The 18,907-nt window shown below is 35.4% G+C and overlaps 1 protein-coding gene across 2 annotated transcripts; it reads left to right on the top strand.

The window, feature by feature from the left end:
* The first annotated feature begins 3,617 nt into the window (after positions 1 to 3,617).
* On the top strand, positions 3,618 to 17,343 carry LOC141401493 (isocitrate dehydrogenase [NAD] subunit gamma, mitochondrial-like). 2 transcript variants are annotated; one of them, XM_073981789.1, is made up of 8 exons: positions 3,618 to 3,934; positions 4,075 to 4,152; positions 4,230 to 4,901; positions 8,306 to 8,413; positions 8,489 to 8,675; positions 8,741 to 8,816; positions 10,228 to 10,719; positions 16,646 to 17,343. In XM_073981789.1, the coding sequence occupies exons 1-7, from the start codon at positions 3,878 to 3,880 to the stop codon at positions 10,256 to 10,258; spliced, it is 1,209 nt and encodes a 402-aa protein (XP_073837890.1). In that variant the 5' UTR covers positions 3,618 to 3,877; the 3' UTR covers positions 10,259 to 10,719; positions 16,646 to 17,343. The 2 variants fall into 2 exon arrangements, with proteins under 2 accessions (XP_073837890.1, XP_073837892.1); XM_073981791.1 differs by lacking the exon at positions 10,228 to 10,719.
* The last annotated feature ends 1,564 nt before the right edge of the window (positions 17,344 to 18,907 follow it).

Here is an 18,907-nt window from a genome sequence, read left to right as displayed (position 1 = left end):
ACCCAGCTGACTGAACTGGGTTGTAGTGTTAGTGTCAAATTCCATACGACATTTTATGTATTTATTTCTATGTTCGATGTATATTAGGGATATATATTTTTGAAGAACAAATTTATTCATCAGAAAAAAACTATTTCCCATAAAGACGGCTTCATATCATTGACATGTAACCTCCTCCAGGTCCGAACGACATGCCGCACACTAAAACACCGCTTATAGAGGCGGTACAATATTTGTTAATATGTGTGGTATTTTGTTAAACTTGAAAAGAATAAAGCCCTAATAAACATGTGCTTTTTTGTTTTCAAAAGCAAACGATTGAAACAGTTTCTCTTTTTTCAATGAATTACCAGCGATCCGAAACACTTTTGCAAGTATTCTACTTTCTGCGAGAATTATGCATTTAGTGGAATGATATGGAAACATTCAAATTGAAAATCTAACGAGTTTTCATTCATGTTTTTCAAAATATTCAATCAAATGTGAAAAATTATTAGTTTTTTAAATTCCAATAATTTATAGACATTTCCTTGTTTTGTTTACATGTACGTTGACACTAAGATTTACAAACAAAAACAAATTTCAATGTGGTTGTTGTTGAGTTGTATTTGTTTTAGTATTAACTTTACCTTATATTTGTTCTACCATGGCTGATGACTGACAAAAATTAACGGCCACACTGGCAAGCAACCGATTATTTGAGCAAAACTGATAGTCAAAACTGATCGTGTGTAGTAGAGCTGGCAAACCACCGATATTCCCAACATTAGATATTTTCGATATAATGTTTCAAAATATCGATTGCTATCGATATTATCGTTAAGTTGCCATCGCCATTAATTTGGAGATGAAAATGGCGGAAATGTCAATGATTTTCTTGAAATTATGCAAAAGTAGTTCACAGAAATGTAAAGGAGAATAAGCATCTGCCTTATTTTATAAAAAAAATTTAACAAAAATACATTTTATTTTACCGAAAAATGTGTACGTGTGACTACGGACTTACTTTCTTACATACACATAACCGAAAAGCAACGAAAGCTTCGTTCCAGTACTTTTTTAATGGTAAAAGTGTCAAAAGAGAAAACCGTCGAAAATGAGCTCCACATACACATTTTTCCAAAATGTACGGGAACGGGAAAATGGCAGAAACGTTATAAACACTGGAACAAATGTCAAAGTCGATGTGTCAGCCAATCCGAAGCCGGCAAACATGTTGCACATTTTTGCTCGCCCAAATTTGTATTGTAAAAAGTTTCTAAAGAGAAAGCTATTCAGCGCCATTTTTGTTCAAAGAGAAGTGAACATTTTGCAGCTTTTTTGGTGTACGGGAACGCATTTTGGGCAAAAATGTGTAAAAACTTTTTAGTTCGGAACGAAGCTGAAATTTCTATTTATTTCAATGGATTTCAGGTTAGGCCGTCATCAGACCATATGCTTTTTCCCATGTATGTTGTCACTTTGGGTATACTAATATACAGAACAGCTGATGTCATACATGTTAAAAAACATATGGTCTGATGACGGCCTTATACCCCGGTTACACTATTGAAGGTTAACCCACTGGGTTTAATAGATCCAGTGGGTTAATCTTTGCTGGTTACACTTAGCTTTTCGAGGATATAAACTGTCAGCTGATGTTTGTTTACGTATACATACAAAATAACTAATAAAGTCGTGTTTAACACTTTTACAATTTCTCGCATGAGATATCGTCCCCTCCATGGTATAAGTAAAGAGGTAGATTTAAATGAAAAAAATCTATAGAACCCTTGTTTCTCTTGAATTCCTAAAACTTCAAAATAAAAGCAACAAGTGGGTTTGTTTACAATGTATTTTTTGAGCATTTTTAAAAAACGCGAAAAATGAATGAAGAGTTAAGTTTTCTCCACATAATCGAGTTGTGAATATGATAAACTGATTGTTTCAATGCAAATCTCAACAATTTCTCCCATACAAATGGTCTAAAAACAATTTTGAAAATCATTGAATTCGATTGTTTTTAAAATTGTTTGGCATATTATTCAAACACCACACACACATACACAGTTTGTTTATATTGTTTTGAAGTTTTAGGCATACTCGAATGAAAAAATTTAAATTGACATAAAGCATTGGCTAACCTTTCTTATTAAACCATGGTCCCCTCTTTGCTCATATTGGTATAGTTTACACACAGGGATACATTTTTGTATCAAGGTATCAAGCGTACTTTTTGTTAAAAAAGTGTCTAATGTAAAAAAATAAATAATTTTATGATTTTCAAATAACTTTAGATTTGTTAACTCCATAAAATCTCATGCGACCAATCGTAAACGTGTAAAACACGACAAACTCTGTTGCAAAAACAGTTGCAACTTTTGGTACTTTTTGAGTAGAGTTGGATTTTTTTGCACAAATACCGAATACAACACTGTATTTTTGGTGGATTTGTGCCGGATTTAAAATAAACCCAGTCGTGAGAGGATTTAATTTTTGTATGGCAAATCTGGTCAGATTTGACCAGATTAAGCAATAAATCCTCATAAAGTGGGTTAACCCGGCAAAAAAACTGTAGTGTAACCGCACTATTAGGGGTTTTTATTCCGATAATATCGATAGGCAAACCTATCTATCGATATTGAATTTTTAAATAATAATCGATATTATCGATAGTGTCATCGATTTTTTGCCATCTCTAGTGTGTACCCCACTTAATGCCATGTTCATACCAGCATTTGAGTCACGTTGTTCGCTCTCATAATTATGTACACGAATTAACCCGTTCATACGACATGGTACACAATTCATAGCAACATGATTCATATTTTCGCATTTTTTTATTTACTGAATTTAAAGAAAGTTTCAGCCTAAAGACGAGTAAAATTAACTGATATAACCTGAAAAAATATTTGTCCTTCTTTCAGATATCTATTTAATATTAAATGATATTATTTTCATTCATCTTTTCTACTTTTTTCTCACAATTTTGGTGTTTGCAGCACATTTTTAAATTTTTCTATTTTCAAAATTATTGAGAGACCTGCCAAAGTAACTTCTGGTATACAGACTTTCTGGCAGGCATTTTGTTTCTAAATTTGTACGCGAATTTAAAACGATGGACAAGAAATGCAGCTGTAGTAAAAGAGAAGAGAAAACTTGCAATGATTTGAATGTATACTAGTCGTAAAACCGTTTACTTTTGATTAATATTTTGCAGTTTTTCTAAAAATGTTTGGGTTTTTAATAAATTTTTAAATTTTGTATTTTTCCTGTCATAATTAATTTATTTCGATAAATTCTCTCATTTGTTAGAGATGGGACATATTTTATCGTCGTTCTGAGAGTAATTTAAATTGAACAATGTACACAAATCGTTGTTCGTTCTCAATATTTTGTATGGGAAATGAAGTATAGTACACATTGACAAGCAAAACTGACAGTCATCGAGGTCTATTTCGTGAATATCAAAGCCTAACTGAAAGATTTCTTTTGTAATCTCTAAATAATACCGTAAATATTGTATTTCAAACGTTTTTAGCTAAATAAAAGTTGTTATTTGCCGGAAAATTGTCCTAAAAGTACGCTGACTGTCAGTTTTGACTGTTAGTGTGTACTCCCCTTAAAGTAATTACATCGTAATTTGGGGTCGAACAACGAATAGAGAGCGAAACACCGTCAGTCTGAACAAGGCATAACACCAAAACACACATCAAAAATTTCGATAACCACTTATCGAAAATAAAAAATGATCGATGTGTATCAAAAAACGTCCATCTCTAATTTCTTCCGTTGAGAAGCAGACGACCACCGCAAAAACAGCAGGTTTTTCGTACGGGAATTTTGGGATTATTTTATTATATTATTAATTTTGGTGCAGGACAGCAAATAAACAAAAATGGCATTACGCTTAGCAAACAGATTGATGAAAGCACAAACCCCCTTCCTATGCAGGGTAAGTATTGGATAAACTAAGCAAATACGTTCTATGGAGCAAAAAATTACATAATGGAAAAAGCAGCTATATGCTAAAAATTGGGATCCCTCGGCAAAGCTAATTAAACATATTCTTTTCTTTCATCTCCACTGACACAGAGCTACCCTATGTTGGTAACCAAGGAAAAGACTGAAGATGTTGCTCACACCAAGTCATCATTGCAAAAGAGATTGACGGTAAGAAGTGCTTTGGAAACATACGAGTTTGAGGTTATAGTCGGTGCTTGTTTTGATGTTTGATTTTTTTCCTCCAGCCTCCAGAAATTCCACAAGCCCAATATGGTGGTCGTCATGCTGTCACCATGTTGCCTGGTGGTGGTATTGGTCCCGAACTCATGAGCTATGTACGTGAAATTTTCGCCTACTGTGGTGCTCCCATTGATTTCGAAGTCATCGATGTTGATCCTTCGACCGAGGGTAATGAAGATTTGGAATACGCCATCACATCGATTAAACGTAACGGTGTTGCCATTAAGGGTAATATTGAGACCAAATCTCAAACATTGACTGACATTTCCCGTAACGTTGCCATTCGCAATGAATTGGATTTGTTTGTCAACGTTGTCCACTGCAAGTCGTTGCCTGGCATCCCAGCCCATCATCAAAATGTTGATATTGTTTTGATTCGTCAAAATACCGATGGTGAATATGCTATGTTGGAACATGAATCGGTTAAAGGCGTCGTTGAGAGCATGAAGATTGTTACTCTGGAAAATGCTGAACGTGTTGCACGTTATGCCTTCCAATATGCTCGTGAACATGGTCGCAAAAAGGTTACTACCATCCATAAGGCTAATATTATGAAAATGTCCGATGGTTTGTTCTTGGAAGTAGCTAAGAAGGTACACAAAGAGTATCCCGAATTGGAACACAATAATATGATTATCGATAATACTTGCATGCAGTTGGTATCGAATCCACATCAGGTGAGTTGATGGATTAAATGTTATTACTTTCAAATAGTGATTCTTATTAGAAATTTGTGGAATGTTTAGAAAACCAAACCCATAACTATGAAGTTTTCTCTTAGGGAAAGATATTGTTGTCCCTTGTGGGAAAAGTCTAGATTTAATCTAACTTAAAATGTTCCATAACAAAATATCAAAAAGATTGCAAAGAGAATAATTCGAATTTAAAATGAAAAAAAGCAAATTACAAATGAAAGAAATCGAGTTGCAAATGGAGTATGTCGAATTACAAATGGAAAAATTCGAATTACAAATGAAACAGTTCGAATTACAAATTAAAAAAAAAATCAAATTATAAATGAAAAAATTCGAACTTCAATTAGAATTCTAAAATTACAAATGAAACAATTCGAAATTCAATTTGAATTCTAAAATTACAAGTGAAATGTTTCGAATTGTGACTGAAATTATTCGAATTACATGCGAAAAGGATGTTGTTGTTGTTCTATCCCAGCAAAATTTGACGGAAGGCGTTCTTTGCGATGACGTGATTTCATGTCATCTTTTGCATTGGTTCAAAGGAAGTCGTGAAAGATCCGATCTTTTCATTAGGATTTGAACCAATGCAAAGGAAGTCGTGAAAGATCCGATCTTTTCATCAGCATTTGTACCCATTCCATCGATCCAATAGAGATGATGTTTGTGTTTTTATTTACACACCTGTTTATTTTCATTTTGGTATGTTCCAGTACTGCAGTAGTAGTAAAAATAAGTAGATTCTTGCAATTTCTGGAACAGACCAAAGTTGTTAGAACTGTCGTCGTGATGTTGTCTTACATTTCCTGCATATCAAACAACTAAAACTTCTAAACAATTGGTATTATATGAAGTCCCAACCATCGAGCTAAAAATAGAATCGGACTGCACACATTGCTATTTTAAAAGTTCCCTTGTCTGTTCTAAATCTGACATATGTAGAATGAAATCAATCAAATCTCGCTTCTTGGAATTTGAAAAAAAGTCCGAAACGAAGAGTAACAAGAATCTGAAAATAAAGAAGAAACTACTTTTGGAAAGAAACAATTAAAAATAAATTAATTAAGCATGAATGGTATTTTCCATAAAAAGTCTCTCCTCCCCGTTCGTTACATTTTGTTCTTAGAGATCCCTAAAGCAAGCCGGGTTGTAGATCCCTACATATTTCCGTCACTAAACAAAAAGTATAAATTACCAAAATGTTGTTATAAAATAACACAATTATAAAATAAAAGCAATTTACGAAATTAAAATACTTAAAGGAGTGCATTTGGAGTCCATGTTGAAATCTGAACTGGTGATGGGAAGATAATTGAAAAAACCTTTTGTAAGATGAAAGAATATCAGTTGCGGAGAACGGAGGAAGTAATCTTTTGCGTTGCAGCGGTGGTGATTACATTGCAATTTTGGATGTAAACTTTTGAAAAACTAAACTGATAAATTAATTGTAGCTATTTCATGGATTCGTTTGAATTAATAAAGAGTTTTGTTTATCATGAAAACCATATTTCAATACAGCATTTCCATTTTCCAAACAAGACATGAAAATTTCATGCCAAGGGGTTGGTGGAAATGACATGCCAAAGCATTGGTGGAAATGACATGTCAACGCATTGGTTAAAATGACATGCTTAGGATCCAGAAAAGAACGTCATATTTTGGGGTCCACGCTCATATAAAATTCATCGATGAAGATGCTAAAAAGATGACATGCTAGAGCACTTGCACCCATGATTGAATGTCATCTTTGGCATCGAACATTTTGCTGGGATTCTATCTGTGGTGACTGACCCTTCCCAGCAAAATTTGACGGAAGGGGTTCTTTGCGATGACGTGATTTCATGTCATCTTTTGCATTGGTTCAAAGGAAGTCGTGAAAGATCCGATCTTTTCATTAGGATTTGAACCAATGCAAAGGAAGTCGTGAAAGATCCGATCTTTTCATCAGCATTTGTACCCATTCCATCGATCCAATAGACATGATGTTTGTGTTTTTATTTACACACCTGTTTATTTTCATTTTGGTATGTTCCAGTACTGCAAAAATCTACTAATTTTTACTATTTTTTCCGATAACATAAAGGAAAAATTCTTAACGTAGTAAAAATAAGTAGATTCTTGCGGTTTCTGGAACAGACCAAAGTTGTTAGAACTGTCGTCGTGATGTTGTCATTTCCTGCATATCAAACAACTAAAACTTCTAAACAATTGGTATTATATGAAGTCCCAACCATCGAGCTAAAAATAGAATCGGACTGCACACATTGCTATTTTAAAAAATTCCCTTGTCTGTTCTAAATCTGACATAGAACGAAATCAATCAAATCTCGCTTCTTGGAATTTGAAAAAAAAGTCCGAAACGAAAAGGAACAAGAATCTGAAAATAAAGAAGAAACTACTTTTGGAAAGAAACAATTAAAAATAAATTAATTAAGCATAAATGGTATTTTCCATAAAAAGTCTCTCCTCCCCGTTCGTTACATTTTGTTCTTAGATATCCCTAAAGCAAGCCGGGTTGTAGATCCCTACATATTTCCGTCACTAAACAAAAGAGTATAAATTACCAAAATGTTGTTATAAAATAACAAAATTATAAAATAAAAGTAATTTACGAAATAAAAATACTTAAAGGAGTGCATTTGGAGTCCATGTCGAAATCTGAACTGGTGATGGGAAGATAATTGAAAAAACCTTTTGTAAGATGAAAGAATATCAGTTGCGTAGAACGGAGGAAGTATCTTTTGCGTTGCAGCGGTGGTGATTGCATTGCAATTTTGGATGTAAACTTTTGAAAAACTAAACTGATAAATTAATTGTAGCTATTTCATGAATTCGTTTGAATTAATAAAGAGTTTTGTTTTTCATGAAAACCATATTTCAATACAGCATTTCCATTTTCCAAACAAGACATGAAAATTTCATGCCAAGGGGTTGGTGAAAATGACATGGCAAAGCATTGGTTAAAATGACATGTCAAAGCATGGGTGAAAATGACGTGTCAAAGCATTGGTGAAAATGACATGTCAAATCATTGGTGGAAATGACATGCCAAAACATTGGTGGAAATGACATGTCAACGCATTGGTTAAAATGACATGCTTAGGATCCAGAAAAGAACGTCATCTTTTGGGGTCCACGCTCATATAAAATTCATCGATGAAGATGCTAAAAAGATGACATGCTAGATCACTTGCACCCATGATTGAATGTCATCTTTGGCATCGAACATTTTGCTGGGTTATTGAGCCTATGCTTTAGGTAATTAGGCCTAGAGGCTAATCTTCTTTCAAATATTCATATGAATATGATTCGGTATAGGGTAAAAGGATATATAATCAGTTTCTTTTTATTCCATATTTACCATTATTTGCTTTCCTTCTTTTCAGTTCGATGTCATGAACATGACCAACTTGTACGGTACCATTGTATCCAATGTTATTTGCGGTCTTATTGGTGGTGCTGGTATTTTGTCTGGCCGCAATTATGGTGATCATGTTTGTATTTCCATGCAGATAAATTATGTCAAATTTTATAATATAAACGTTTGTACAATTTCATTTCTTTCATAGTATGCCATCTTTGAACCTGGTACTCGTAACACCGGTACTGCTATTGCCGGCAAAAATATTGCCAATCCCTTGGCCATGATCAATGCCAGTGTTGATATGTTAAATCATTTGGGCTATAAGGATCATGCTCGCGTTATTTCCGAAGCTGCCTATGAAACTGTTGTCGACAGGGGAATTAGAACTCCAGGTTAGAGACGCACTTTTTTGGATTCTGTTTTATGATTTATATATTTTAAATTGTGTTTATTATAGATATTGGTGGCACCAACTCCAGTACCGATGTTGTCAAGAGCATCTTGGATATCCTTTCAAACAAACGTGTCCACTGGTAATGTTTTGTGTTTTTCTATCAAATTTAATTTACACATGCCGAAGTTCTTATTTAAACCATCTAAAAGAGGGACTTAATATATATGTTATAGCATTATTCTTTAGTTTTCATTTTATGTTATGTATTGTGAGTGTTATATGTAATTTAGTTGCATTTATTTCTATTTCTACATCCCTTTCCAAACTTAAACTTTTCTGTTAAATATTTTATGTTTGATTTTATTTTGTTGAAAATAATTTGTAGAATTTAGTAGAATAATAATAACAGCCGAATATTCTTTTTTATTATATATTAATTTGTTTGTTGGTTCATTATTCTTTTGTTCCGATAAATATTCTTGATATCCCAAAGAATTTGTTTTCCTCTTTATATTGTATTTTATTTTGATTGATTATTTTCAACACATGTTGCCATTAGCTTGTTTATGTTCTCGGCAATATAATGTAGCTTAATATCCTTAATGCTTTTATTTTATTTTATATTCTATTTTGTTAACAATTGTTCATGCTTATGCACTAACATATAAGATGCTTGTAATTACTTTATTAACACTAACCTCCCTCCCAATAGCTTTAGCCAACTAACCTAACTAAAATAGACTTGACTGGAGCCATAATATAAAACATAAAGTCTAATGGGTCCTTCCTTTTTGGAGTAGATGGATTTTTTTTTTTGTTTTTTTATTCTACTGATTAGATAATTGACTAAATGATCCATCTACTCTCCAACATATGACCCATTTCTTTCCACATTGTATGTGGACTCATCTGCTTCGGATGATCCCATAGTCCAATAGCCTTAGCGCAAATGTCATGCACACTACACACTACTCATTAACCCTAACACCCACACTTCCTCTCACACACAACCTTACTTGCACAAACTCCTTATCTTAATTGGTAAAGATAAAAATGGTCTATACACAATTAGCACACTTGTATCACAGCCTGCACCCTACACTATATACCAACACAATATTACCTTAAAAAATGCACCCAACCTTACACGTATGTAAAACACACCCACCCAGTAGAATCCACATTAGTAATTGTTAACACAACTATTTTGGCTTACTTTCAAAATTTATAAAAAAAAAAATTTCCAAATTATATTTTTCAAATTATAAAATTTTATAATAACTACAAAAAATGATATTAATCTTGAATATATTTCTTTTCCAAAAACTTTTTATGCAAACCACTTTGACATACCACCCACCAACCCGGCTTTGATTGTGTTTTATGTGATACAACCTATCCAAATGTATTACCCCCTCCCAATCTGCAAACAAACACAAAACCCTCTCAACAAAACAAATTTGTAATTGGTGTTTGGTAACAACAAAAAAATGATGATGCGTGTCTCCGTGGATTATTGTGTATGTGTTTTGTTTAATTTGTGGTTACAGGCCTCATGGAAACTATTTCATGCAAAACTAATGTTTTTAAAGTACGCAAACAAACAACCTACTAAATATTTAGCCGCCAAAATAATAAGAAAAAAAATCCTGAGATTTTTTAACAATAGCTTTAAGTTAAAAAGAAAAAAAAAAAAACAGTTCCATTAACACAACACGCGTGAACACCCAATAACCAATATATGCAATATAAGAAAAAAAAATTAAGTTGTGAACAACCATCAATGTTCCCCAAAAAAAAAAAACGCATCCTGCTGACCATCTTGTGTCCCAAGGACGGACTTGAATGTGAAAGATGTGTTTTTGTTTTGTTTCTCCCACGTTCGTTCCTGCCTTTTACATGTTTTGCCGTTCAATTGGATACCTAACCAGTTTTATCAAAATTTGAAACTCTTGCCAAACCAAGACAAAACTTAACTTCCTCCCCCCGAGATTCCAGTGCTCTAACATCCAGCAAATTGTGACATTTCGTTAACATGTAAGGTAAATGTTATTTAAATTATTTTTTATATATATTACACCACTTTAATATGAGCCATCTTGAAACCCACTTAATATATAAATAAGTGTCTTCAAACCTACATAGAGTAAATGCTCCTATAGGCTACCTACTATGGAGTAGATAGATCTGAAGCTCATCTACTACAGAGTAGGTGGTCCGGAAGCCCATATACAACAAAGTATGTGGTTCTAAAGATACTTTACTGTATAAAAGATGGACCTGAACTTCATATACTGTAGAGTAGATGGCCCTGAAACTCATCTAGTGTAGATCATATGGCCCTGAAATCCATATAATATAGAGCAGATGGGCCTAAAGACCATATACTGTAGAATAGATGGACCTAAAGCCCATCTACTGTAGAGTAGATGGACCTAAAGCCCATCTACTGCAGAGTAGATGGACCTAAAGTTCATCTACTGTAGAGTACATGGACCTAAAGCCCATCTACTGTAGAGTAGATGGACCTAAAACCCACCTACTGTAGACTAGATGGACCTAAAGCCAATCTACTGTAGAGTAGATGGACCTAAAGCCTTTCTACTTTAAACTAGATGGACCTAAAGCCCATTTACTGTAGAGTACATGGATCTAAAGCCCATCTACTGTAGAGTAGATGGACCTAAAACCCACCTACTGTAGAGTAGATGGACCTAACGCCTATCTACTTTAAATTAGATGGACATAAAGCCTGTCTACTTTAAACTAGATGGACGTAAAGCCTAACCACTGTAGAGTAGGTGGCCCTGAAACCCATATCCTATATAGTAGATGGCCCTGAAGCCCATCTACAACAAAGTATATAGTCTGGAAAAGAATCTAGATGGACCTGAAGCCTATCTACTGTAGATAATATTGCACTGAAACCCATATAATATAGAGTAGATGGCCCTAAAGACCATCTACTGTAGAGTATATGGACCTAAAGCCCATCTACTGCAGAGTAGATGGACCTAAAGCCTGTCTACTTTAAACTAGATGGACCTAAAGCCCATCTACTGTAGAGTACATGGACCTAAAGCCCATCTACTGTAGAGTAGATGGACCTAAAATACACCTACTGTAGACTAGATGGACCTAAAGCATAACAACTGTATAGTAGGTTGCCCTGAAGCCCATCTACTGTAGATTACATGGACCTAAGGCCCATCTACTGTAGAGTAGATGGACCTAAAACCCACCTACTGTAGAGTAGATGGACCTAAAGCCCATCTACTGCAGAGTATTACATGGACCTAAGACCCATCTACTGTAGAGTAGATGGACCTAAAACCCACCAACTGTAGAGTAGATGGACCTAAAGCCCATCTACTGCAGAGTAAATGGACCTTAAGTCTGTCTACTTTAAACTAGATGGACCTAAAGCCTATCTACTGTAGAGTAAGTACATGGACCTAAAGCCCATCTACTGTAGATTACATGGACCTAAGACCCATCTACTGTAGAGTAGATGGACCTAAAACCCACCTACTGTAGAGTAGATGGACCTAAAGCCCATCTACTGCAGAGTAAATGGACCTTAAGTCTGTCTACTTTAAACTAGATGGACCTAAAACTCATCTACTGTAGAGTAGATGAACCTAAAGCTCATCTACTGTAGAGTAGATGGACCTAAAACCCACCTACTGCAGAGTAGATGGACCTAAAGCCCATATACTGCAGGGTAGATGGACCTAAAGCCCATCTACTGCAGAGTAGATGGACCTAAAGCCTGTCTACTTTAAACTAGATGGACCTAAAGCCCATCTACTGCAGAGTACATAGTCCTAAAGCCCATCTACTGTAGTCTAGATGGACCTAAAGCCCATACATGGACCTAAAGTCCATCTACTGTAGACTAGTTGGACCCAAAGCCCATCTACTGTAGAGTACATGGACCTAAAACCCATCTACTGTAGAGTAGATGGACCTAAAACCCACCTACTGTAGAGTAGATGGACCTAAAGCCAATCTACTGTAGAGTAGATGGACCTAAAACCCACCTACTGTAGAGTAGATGGACCTAAAGCCCACCTACTGCAGAGTAAATGGACCTTATGTCTGTCTACTTTAAACTAGATTGACCTAAAACCCACCTACTGTAGAGTAGATGGACCTAAAGCCCACCTACTGCAGAGTAAATGGACCTTAAGTCTGTCTACTTTAAACTAGATGGACCTAAAACCCATCTACTGTAGAGTAGATGGACATAAAATCCACCTACTGTAGAGTAGATGAACCTAAAGCCAATCTACTGTAGAGCAGATGGACCTAAAGTCTGTATACTTTAAACTAGATGGACCTAAAACCCATCAACTGTAGAATAGATCAACCTAAAGCCCATCTACTGCAGTGTAGATGGACCTAAAGCCCATCTACTGCAGAGTAGATGGACCTAAAGCCCATCTATTGCAGAGTAGATGGACCTAAAGCCTGTCTACTTTAAACTAGATGGACCTAAAGCCATCTACTGCAGAGTACATAGTCCTAAAGCCCATCTACTGTAGATTAGATGGACCTAAAGCCCATACATGGACCTAAAGTCCATCTACTGTAGACTAGATGGACCTAAAGCCCATCTACTGTAGAGTACATGGACCTAAAATTCATCTACTGTGGAGTAGATGGACCTAAAGCCAATCTACTGTAGAGTAGATGGACCTAAAACCCATCTACTGTAGAGTAGATGGACCTAAAACCCACCTACTGTAGAGTAGATGGACCTAAAGCCAATCTACTGTAGAGTAGATGGACCTAAAACCCAACTACTGTAGACTAGATGGACCTAAACCCCATCTACTGTCGAGCAGATGGACCTAAAACCCACCTACTGTAGAGTAGATGGACCTAAAACCCACCTACTGTAGAGTAGATGGACCTAAAACCCACCTACAGTAGAGTAGATAGACCTAAAGCACATCTACTGCAGAGTAGATGGGCCTAAAGCCTGTCTACTTTAAACTAGATGGACCTGAAACCCACATACTGTAGAGCAGATGGACCTAAAACCCATCTACTGTAGAGTAGATAGACCTAAAACCCACCAACTGTAGAGTAGATGGACCTAAAGCCAATCTACTGTAGAGTAGATGGACCTAAAACCCAACTACTGTAGACTAGATGGACCTAAACCCCATCTACTGTCGAGCAGATGGACCTAAAACCCACCTACTGTAGAGTAGATGGACCTAAAACCCACCTACTGTAGAGTAGATGGACCTAAAGCCCATCTACTGCAGAGTAAATGGACCTTAAGTCTGTCTACTTTAAACTAGATGGTCCTAAAGCCTATCTACTGTAGAGTACATGGACCTAAAACCCATCTACTGTAGAGTAGATGGACATAAAATCCACCTACTGTAGAGTAGGTGGACCTTAAGCCAATCTACCGTAGAGTAGATGGACCTAAAGTCTGTCTACTTTAAACTAGATGGACCTAAAACCCATCTACTGTAGATTAGATGAACCTAAAGCCCATCTACTGCAGAGTAGATGGACCTAAAGCCTGTCTTCTTTAAACTAGATGGACCTAAAGCCCATATACTGCAGAGTACATAGTCCTAAAGCCCATCTACTGTAGATTAGATGGACCTTAAGCCCATACATGGACCTAAAGTCCATCTACTGTAGACTAGATGGACCTTAAGCCCATCTACTGTAGAGTACATGGACCTAAAACCCATCTACTGTGGAGTAGATGGACCTAAAGCCAATCTACTGTAGAGTAGATGGACCTAAAACCCATCTACTGTAGAGTAGATGGACCTAAAACCCACCTACTGTAGAGTAGATGGACCTAAAGCCAATCTACTGCAGAGTAGATGGACCTAAAACCCAACTACTGTAGACTAGATGGACCTAAACCCCATCTACTGTCGAGCAGATGGACCTAAACCCCACCTACTGTAGAGTAGATGGACCTAAAACCCACCTAAAACCCACATACTGTAGAGCAGATGGACCTAAAACCCATCTACTGTAGAGTAGATAGACCTAAAACCCACCAACTGTAGAGTAGATGGACCTAAAGCCCATCTACTGCAGAGTAAATGGACCTTAAGTCTGTCTACTTTAAACTAGATGGTCCTAAAGCCTATCTACTGTAGAGTACATGGACCTAAAACCCATCTACTGTAGAGTAGATGGACATAAAATCCACCTACTGTAGAGTAGATGGACCTTTTGCCAATCTACTGTAGAGTAGATGGACCTAAAGTCTGTCTACTTTAAACTAGATGGACCTAAAACCCATCTACTGTAGATTAGATGAACCTAAAGCCCATCTACTGCAGAGTAGATGGACCTAAAGCCTGTCTTCTTTAAACTAGATGGACCTAAAGCCCATATACTGCAGAGTACATAGTCCTAAAGCCCATCTACTGTAGATTAGATGGACCTTAAGCCCATACATGGACCTAAAGTCCATCTACTGTAGACTAGATGGACCTTAAGCCCATCTACTGTAGAGTACATGGACCTAAAACCCATCTACTGTGGAGTAGATGGACCTAAAGCCAATCTACTGTAGAGTAGATGGACCTAAAACCCATCTACTGTAGAGTAGATGGACCTAAAACCCACCTACTGTAGAGTAGATGGACCTAAAGCCAATCTACTGCAGAGTAGATGGACCTAAAACCCAGCTACTGTAGACTAGATGGACCTAAACCCCATCTACTGTCGAGCAGATGGACCTAAAACCCACCTACTGTAGAGTAGATGGACCTAAAACCCACCTACTGTAGAGTAGATGGACCTAAAACCCACCTACAGTAGAGTAGATAGACCTAAAGCACATCTACTGCAGAGTAGATGGGCCTAAAGCCTGTCTACTTTAAACTAGATGGACCTAAAACCCACATACCGTAGAGTAGATGGTCCTAAAGACCATCTACTGTAGAGTAGATAGACCTAAAACCCACCTACTGTAGAGTAGATGGACCTAAAGCCTAACCACTGTAGAGTAGGTGGCCCTGAAGCCCATATACTATATAGTAGATTGTCCTGAAGCCAATCTACAACAAAGTATATAGTCTGGAAAAGTATCTAGATGGCCCTGAAGCCCATCTACCTTAGAGTAGAAGAATCTAAGGCCCATCTACTGTAGAGTATATGGCCCTGAAGGTCATCCACTATAGAGTAGTTGGTTCTGAAGCGCATTTATTGTAGAGTAAATGGCCTTGAAGTCCTTCTAGATGGCCCTGAAGCCTATATAATAGAGGGAATATGGTTCGGAATATCACTACCGTAGCGTAGGTGGTGGCCCTGCAACAAATCTACTATATATTAAGGTAGAATTAGTTATGACATAGCCCTAACGCCATAAGGTCATATCAATCAACTGATTGAAACAAACTTATGAAAATCAATGTATTCGATTAGTAGTGGCATAACATAATGCTATAGCCACAACCATATGAACCAAAAGGTTTTTGGTTTTCTATGGTATGGCGTTATGGGCTATGTCATGACTAATTCTACCTTTAGATGGACCTGAAACCGATTTGCGATAAACAAGATGATCTTGAAGCCCATTCCCTATGGTTTTTTTTGTGGATTTGTCCTAAAGTCCTACAGAATAGATGGTCATGAAACCGATCGACCTAAAGAGTAAATGGTTCTGAAACTCATATTATATAATAATTGTTAGCTCCAAAATACATATAATATAGAATGGATGGTCATAAAGCCATGTTATTATGGAGCCCTAAGTCCATATATGCCCATATATTTCCCTGAAACTAATCTACTAAAGATTAGGTGGTTCTGAAGTGGTGTATTATATAGTTGGTCGGCTTCGGTGCGACTTTTATTCACTTGATTATTTCTTTATATTTAAATTGTTATATGTTTCTGTCCCTACAGTTTTCTAGAACTTCTATTTGTAACTTATCTCCTTCTTTTTTCTTCTTTCTCATATCTTTCCAGAGTTTCTTTACTTCTTGTACACGATGCCCAAGAGGGGTTTCAACTACAAAGACCAACATCTTTCACTGAAAACATACATACTATTTTCCAATAGTTTCTGAAAACACTTTCTATTGCAATGAAATTCCAGATTAATACGTTGTAAACACTTGATATACAAAAACAAATTCTTAAATCGTTTAAGTTTTGAGAATTTAAGACAATTGGATACTCTTTTATCAATAGAAAAATAACAAAGAGTCTTAAAAACAAAACCTCTTTAAAACAATTGTTAATTAAAATTTACTTGACTGTGTATTAGTTTTAAAACGTCCAAAAAATTTAATAACTGAATAAGCCCTCCATCTTTTGTTGTGTTCACTTTCGATTTTATTGATATGATTTTATGAATCCTCAGTTTTTTACCTTTCAACCTGACCACACAAACCCTCCCCAACCGTATCTGTATTAAATTGATTATCTCTTTCTCATATTCTATTACTATTATTATTATTTCTTTTTATTATTTAAACGCATATTTACTTAATTATTATTTTTTTGTTTTTATTTAAATGGTCGATCCACGCAAGTTAAAAGTATAAACCAACAATAACACAAAATCATGTATTATTTTTTCGAATATTTGTTAGATAGTCAAGTAAAGAAAGTAAATTATTTGAAAAAAAAAACTAAATATAATCAAAAAAGAAAAACCAAAACATTTAAAGTGTTTTATTTTGGGATAAAAATGGAACAAAAACATTTAGATTCACATAGGAAGCATTAAGTTCTTGGAAGATGTCGAGCAAACACTATTATTTTGCCAGTCGCAGACTACCAGTAGAATAACTAGTAATTTTAATGTATGAAAAACTGGGCGTACTGCTAGCCGTAAACCTGCACAAAAGCTAACAGAGGTTAAGGAAACAAATTTGGTTTCAAATCTGCTCGCGTTCACAAAATTGGCAGATGCGCGCAGTTATATCGGTTTTTATTCACATATAAAGAATAAATTGTTAAAAATGTCTCCTTTGTTTTTATGAGAAAATTTATGCATAAATCGTTAACAACATTCCATATCTATTCGTAGATTTTTAAATGTTGACTAAATTTTTCTTTTTATTTTCGCGGGAAATCAACAAATAATAAAAAATCCAATTTATCCTGCCCCAGAGTCCGTACAAATATAAAGAATCTAGACAATGCACACAGGTTTCAATCAGGAAATTTTTGGCCAAACCCCTATTTTTGAAGTTTCGAAATTTTAATTTTTTTGCACAGAATAATAAAAAACACATCAAGTCATCTGAAAATAATTAGTTTTTGTAAATAACGTTAGTATTCGTTGATTGGCGCAGTACCAAAGTTGACACATTCTTATGTAAAAATAAAACAGACTTTGTGCTGTAAAATATACAATTTTTGTTTTATTGCGTCGCTGCATAATAAATATACAGAAGTGAGACCAAAGTTATTGTAAATCGGGAAGCTGTTAATGAGTACTTTCATAATATTTACAAAAAGAACGATGAAATTTGTAAAATTAGCGTAATAAAATCAATGTTTTTATATATGGTAACATGGGGCGGCTTCGCCACTGGGTCGCCTTCGCTAGCACCGATTTTCTTGATAATTAAACTGCTACAGAAATGCGTTAAAGGAAAAATTGTGAGTTTATCGAAGATCTTTCATCTCCCAAAAATTGGCATTTCTATGAAATATATGATTGCTGATGCACGCGGTTTCATGTTTTTGGCAAAAATATTCATGGTAGGTATATGTTGTGATATCTTGTATACCTTTTGTGATATCAAAATTATATTTTATACCGTTAATAGACAACTACTGAAGAATATAAATCCAAATAATTTGCATGATAAAAGTATTTATAAATGTCAATATATTCATATTATGAACTATGTAGGGGGGTGGGGCGGCTACCCCATGATAGGGGCGTTGTGGGTTAATGTGAGAAATATGTCAGGTTTAACTTAAATTGTTTATGCTATTGATATACCACGCTATAATGTGAAGTTGAAATCAAATATTGTGCTAAACTTATCTAATTTGGCAAATTTTTAATTTTTATGCCTAAATTCAAGGTACCTACTTCAATTAACGGCTAGAATATTTTTATTTTTGTAAATTTTAGAATCATTTTTGATTTTTAAATAGAGAACACGTTCCTTTTATGCATAATGTTGATATTTGGGGAGGAAGTATGGTTAATGCCAGTTTTAGAGTCCGTTGATATATGTCCTATGTCGATGGCGAAGCTACCCC

The sequence above is a fragment of the Musca autumnalis genome, unplaced genomic scaffold, assembly GCF_047663935.1.
Source record: "Musca autumnalis isolate F117 unplaced genomic scaffold, ASM4766393v1 scaffold_1, whole genome shotgun sequence".
Taxonomy (NCBI): domain Eukaryota; kingdom Metazoa; phylum Arthropoda; class Insecta; order Diptera; family Muscidae; genus Musca; species Musca autumnalis.
Note: the sequence above shows the minus strand (reverse complement) of the source record. Positions and strands in the feature narration are given on the sequence as shown.